Here is a 6508-nt window from a genome sequence, read left to right on the forward strand (position 1 = left end):
AAACATTTTAAAAGTATTTCTCTAGTTCTCTCCAACATATCACTGACTCATTTCTATAACCTAAGATTTCCTCCTTTTTTTTTACCATATTTTGCCATGTGCAACTTAAGACTGCCACCACCTATACATGAGCCAAAACAAAATAATTTTTCTACACAGCACTGCATAATGATAAAGACATGGCAAACAAAGCTATTGACCTCGGGAATGGCACAGAAGGGTGGTATAAAACATGTACCTATAACACCTCTTCTTATCTAGTGTTAGCATTACCCATCTTACCTAATAAATTCATAGTGATTCATGACAACTGAGGATCACTAATGAATCATGGACTATTCTATTGGATATATAAAGGACAGTTTAGCTGTTTTTAAGACATTATTCTAAAATAATTCCAATATTGTTTTTGACAATTTAGCATTAAGCCATTGCATTTCAAATATGTTAATCTTGGCCAGTTCACCTTATTTACTTCATGGAAACACTAAAGAGCCAATTATATGTGTACTATCTCAAAATTTATGGTCAAATGCTAAATGTCATGTGAATCTCCTTCATCTGCCTTCCAGATATGCTCTCATCCTTCTCTTCCCTGCTCTGTGCCCAGGAGGCTGACTTCCATACTCTGTCTTCTGTATTCTGCTTGGCTTTGCCAATGAGAGGCACCAGTAGAAGATCAGGGAATGGAAGGAAAAAGAGATGTGGATTTATTCCCTTGGCCCCCTCCCTGCCAGGTGCAGGTTAGCAGTAGCTACAGTCCACTGCCTAAATTCATGGCTCCTGTCTGGCCCTCCTGTCCTTCAGCTATAGCTGAGTCTGGACTCTAATAACCACTCCTTTCCCCTTTGTTTACTTCCAGGACTTTAAGTGATACAAGTAATAAAACAGAATATTACTTTAGAAAATGTTCTTCCCTGCTTCCTTCTTGCTAGACTTGAGTTATCCCTTCATATACTATTTCAGTTTATTAGGGAGACAGTTATTTTGAGAAGAAATTATATTTCTCTAATATAGGGGACTATAAATTCTACTTGTTTGGTACCCATCAAACATCACAGTCCCCTGATTCCTAGAAATGAGGACAGTAAAATGCATTTATTAGGCAATCAGCAAATGGTTGTTGGTTTCAAACACTGAAGTATAACTTAAATAATTTCTATAAGTGATTACTATTTCTTTCTAAGAAGCAGATTCATTCATTTATCAGACATGGAGGAATTATCAATAGGCAACTAGAAGTTCTATCACATTTTTAGGTCAAAAGCAGTATCACCTTATATCTCAGTCTATTTTCTACCAAAGAAAAATATTATTACTTCTCTTAGCATCTATAACTGGCGAGTAGGTGATGTTATCAACTTATTGGTACCTTCAGAATGTGCCTAGAGAAAAGCCTAAATAGTGTCAGTCTAAGATATAAGTCAACGTTAGGTAGACAAATGGAATTATTCCTTGGGAAAGGAAAACAGACATCACAGGATAAATAACTCAAAACAGAAAATGGGATAGGGCAAACCGAAGGCAAAACCACTCCAAGTGGTAAGTTGCCTGGTCTACTAGTGCTTTGACTCACCCCTACCATCCACACAGAGCCTTTGGAGGAGTCAAACTAGCAAAATCACTCCTATAAAGACTGAGACTATTGCCACTTTCTCAGTCCGTTCGAGTTGTGAGCATGAAGCCCCTACTCAATTCACACAAGTACTATCACTCCTTAAGTTCAGGACAGCTTGGGCCAGTTTACCTGCATCCAGGACCTGTGTTGCATCAGGTTGTGGCTGACACCCTTTAGAGTCTGTGACTGTTGTACATGCAAAAGAATCAAAATCCACTGTGAGGTCTTGTACATTTCTCTCATTGGCATTATCAAAGCTGTTTTTGTCATGCAGCTGTTTAAGGCGTTTCCTCAAAACTGGTTTATGTGCAAAAACCATATCACAATAGTTACATTTATGGGGCTTATCTCCACTGTGAAGGTTAAGATGATCTTGTAAGGAACACTTCTGAGAAAAGGTTTTCCCACAGATTTTACACTGGAAAGGTTTAATTCCAGCATGCACACGCATGTGTCCATGAAGGTTGCCTTTCTGAGTAAAAGTCTTGCCGCAGAGTAGACACATAAAGAGTTTGTGCATTTTTAAATGGTTGGCATAGTTCTCCAGGTGACGAAACACCCTGGTACACTTTGGGCATTGGTGATGCCACTGTAGACCTTTGTCTACACCTCGAATATTAGGCCCAAAGACATCTTTTGAGGCCATGATGATGTTATCACTGCCTGTATAAGAGAGGGCATAATTGTGGAGATGGTTTTGTTCTATTTCACTTACTCTGTTTTCCACAGTTGAATTTATCAGCGAGTGCTGGGGCTCTGATGAATGTAAAGCAGTGGGTTCAGAAGAAATAAACTGGTTCTGATCTTTTTTACTTCTAACCTCTGATACATCCCCAATAGATTCTACCTTAACAATCTGAATATCACTGTCCTCCATATCCATACTGTCTTCAGATGGATGAATACAAGGTGAGTCCTGCTTTGGGGAGCCTCTGGCATCTCCCTACTGTTCTTTTGACTGGGGAGAAGCACTCTGTGGTTCACATCCCTCTTTACTATCCATTGGTTGTTTTGGCTTTATAAACTTCCACAGGGCCTGAGTGCACCGTTCTACAATGTGGCTCATCTGAAGAAAACTTGCAGCAGTCAAGTAATTTACCAGTTCCATCTCAGGGAATTCCAGCACACCACTATAACAGGATAAGAGCAATTGTCTCCCCACTTCGGAACTCTGTAATATGGAGATTTTCACCTCTCTGGAATCATTCAGTAAAAACTGGTCTCTTAAGAAGGGGGAACCTGCAGCAAACACAATTTTATGCCCCTGTACCTCAATATCATCTATGAGAACTGTAACATCACAAAATTTATTCTCTTCTCTTAATTTGTTCATTTTTTGTAACATTGAATCTCCATAATTTTCCAACTTGAAGTGAAGGAGATCTGATCTTTCAGACATTTTGGCAGACCCAGGGGAAGGCCGCCGTCAGGATCCCGCACCGCCAGGAGCTCCGGCCCCTCGGGGCTCCGGGCTATAAGTGATTATTTTTTATACCAATTACTTCAGTAATTTTACCTGGGACCAAAAAAATAAATAATTTAGCAAAAAAAATCACATTATCAATCAAATAAAAATGAACACATGATAATTTCAAAACTCAAAAGCTTTCAAAATTTCAAGGACCACCTTTAGAATAGTCAGTGAAATTGAATAAGGTGTCTACATAGGAAAGATTACAGTTTTTAATCAAATACAAGTCTAGTAACTGCATATGTTTTCTAATGGACAGAATTTAGTCTTTACTTGCTTAAGGTATAAATTAACTTTATATATGTTTTAAGAAAATTTCTTAAGAAACAGGTGTATATAATTAAAACATACATTTTCCATCTCATGAATTTGCTGATCTTTACAAAATTAGATATGGCCATCTTATAATATTTTAGTAATTACTGTAGCAAAATGGAAGGCAAAATAATACATAACCAAAGCAAATAATGTTATTCCATGGCAGATTTCAAATAAACACTGAATTGTATTTATTTATCATTTTTACCAGCTAGATTATAAGGACTTATTTGCACAACTTAAAAATGGAAAATTTATAGAAATTGAATCTTGAAGAAATTTACTTAACTTTTCATTATGTAAATTGAAGAAGCAGAGCACCCACAGTTTCGACAAATGAAGATTAAGTACCCTATTTGTGTTGGTTAGTTCACTCTCTTTCACAAGTGCCAGTTCTACAAGAAATGAGAGGGCCCCATTCCAGGTTGAAAGACAAATCCTTTTAAAGACAGAACAAGCTAATCTGCCTCATTGAAAAAGGCTCAGAGATAAAGGATCCTATAAAGCCTAGGTGATCAGAAAATGTATTATCCCAGACACTGAAAAGAGTAACAAGAACATAAACCATCAGAACTGTGGAGGAGGTTCATAACCTGTTCTGTGTGTGACCAGAAGTTACATTTAATCATGTTATGGAAAAATGCTCAAGCCAAGCCTAAAATACAAGGAAAGCTAAGAGACCACCTCTCCCCTTGGGACCTTGAAAAATATAATGCTTCAGCTTGTAAAGTATAATTGAACTATTAAAGAAACAAATAGGACAATAAAAATCTTCAGACTGATGATCATTGTGCACTTTCAGAATCTCTAAAAAAATGGTTTTTCCTACATATTGGGACGTGACTCATCATACAAAAAACAAAAATTTCATATGTAAAGAACTAGAAAAATTCTAAAACTCCTGTAATATAAATTGTAAAGGTAGATAACTATAACATGTAATGAAGTTTGTGAATATTAATGTATAGAAACATTTAAAATATCAAGTTGAAAAAGCATTTATTCTGGGAGAAGTTTTTTAAACTCCTAATCACAATGCATTGTTTGGTTTTCTTTCAACCTATGATACTGAAAAGCAAAATTCTTGGATATTTTCCCTTTAGAATTTCAGGAGAGTCACTAAAATTGTTTTATGGTGACATTTTAAAAGAATATTTATTTTCTGATAAAGTAAATGATTTTTGAAATTTAAATTACAGAAAAATAACAAGACAAAAATAAAAATCATCTATAATAAGCCAACGAAAGATACCCCGCTTTCCATTTTGGTACTGATTATACAACTTGATTCCTGTCTTATTATTTAACATATCATCAGTATTTTCCTGTGACTTAGACGTATCATAATTTAGCCATTATACATAACACCTTAATTTGAATACCTTATTGATTAAAATTCAGTCTGCATTTTGAAAATATCCTTAGGATTGAGTTATGATACTGAAAGAAGGAAAATTAACATTTTAAGATATTTGAGACACATGGTGGTTAATGTTTTCAAAGCAAAGCCCTCTGTTGTTTAAAAATATTATTTCTTCCATGCTTTTAGATTTCAACATTCTTAGAAAAAGTAATAAAATATATTTAAAATGCTAAACACATCCCATAAGAACAAAGTTTATAAGGTAATTAAAACAGTGATTAAAAAGCACTTTTATTTAAACATTATTGGCTACACTTGACAAAGAAAGATTGAACTGCATGAAATAAAACAAGCAAGGAAGACTTTATTCAAGACTAATGCAATATGGGTGAGAGATGGAATTCAACTGTCTTGAAACAAAAGGCAGAAGAGTTTTTAGGCACTGGAATGAACTAGTGGAAAAGTACTGATGGACATTAAAGGTTAAGTGGTCAGTGTGATAAGGCCCTCTGTGTTTGTTACTTTGGAAGTTAGTTTCCTATCCTCCTACAAAGAATGGGAACAAGTGCACTGTTTTTCTTGATGTTTTCATTTCAAAAGAATGACTTCTAGTTCCTTAAGAAGGACACCTCCCTCACCCCTGTTGTAGAAGATTTACATCTCAAAGGGACAGAAAAGAATTTACAATTATGAGTTTTCTAAGGTAAATTAGCCATGCTGGTGACACCACCCCTGTAGTCCCAGCTATGGAAGGCTGAGACAGAAGGATCACTTGGAGTTTGAGGCTGCAGTAAGCTATTATCATGCCACTGCACTCCAGCCCGCATGACAGAGCAAGACCCCATTATAAATGACCCCATAAATAAATAAATAAACCATCATTATAAATGACCCCATAAATAAATAAATAAACTCTCTAAGAAAAGGGAGATCAGGGACCTAGAGTCAGGAAGAAACCTGTGAAAAATCAAGTTGAAAGGAACATCACGGCCATCTTGGCCACACTCTATCACCAAGTGAGCGCATTGCCCCTCACACTAGATGGCTGGTTTTATGGACATGAGAACCTAAAAAGAAATTGTCTGTCTTAAATAACAACTACAATTTCCTATTAGCTTTTCTTATAACCAAATAATAAGAAAAGACAATAGCTATTGTTGACTGAATTCTTCTAAAGATACGTAAATGCATCCAAATATCAAGCACTTAATTCATTTTTTCAGGTGATCTCATAAGTCTCAGCTACATGGTATAAAATTTCTACAAAATGCACTCCCCCCCCCACACACACACACACTGGTTTGTGATGTGAGAAGTAAACCTTCAGTGTAATAAGCCCTGAAAATGTGGGAGGTTTTTGTTATCCAGTTAGCACCTCCCTCCACTCTCAACTAATCTAGCCTGGAAGAATTAGTAGGAATTCAAAAGGTGAACATGAGAAGGAAGATAAACACCCTCTTGGCTGGAAAATAAATTTCCAGTGAAATTATCAACTACAAAGACCACAAGTTATTTCAAAATTTAATTATTTAGCCCAGTAAAATCTGGAACAAAATGGTTATTGTCACCAGCTAATTACTAGCCATGCCTCAGAATATAGATCACAGGTAGATTATTCTAGTTAATGAAACACAAAATAACTGTTGTACACAGGAATAAATATCGGAAGGGAAAAAGACATGAAATTCAGTTTTTACATTTGGAGCCAATGTGTCAATAAATTACTTGAAATTTTTCT

General features: G+C 35.8%; 1 protein-coding gene across 1 annotated transcript; it reads right to left on the minus strand.

Annotated features, from left to right (window-relative positions):
- Nucleotides 1–1691: 1691 nt before the first annotated feature.
- Nucleotides 1692–3020, minus strand: LOC105825326 (zinc finger and BTB domain-containing protein 26-like). The gene is given in 1 exon segment (XM_012663087.1): nt 1692–3020. A coding segment is annotated over 1 exon segment (1326 nt). The 5' UTR covers nt 3018–3020.
- Nucleotides 3021–6508: the final 3488 nt, after the last annotated feature.

The sequence above is a fragment of the Propithecus coquereli genome, unplaced genomic scaffold (assembly GCF_000956105.1).
Source record: "Propithecus coquereli isolate 6110/MARCELLA unplaced genomic scaffold, Pcoq_1.0 Scaffold795, whole genome shotgun sequence".
Taxonomy (NCBI): Eukaryota; Metazoa; Chordata; class Mammalia; order Primates; family Indriidae; genus Propithecus; species Propithecus coquereli.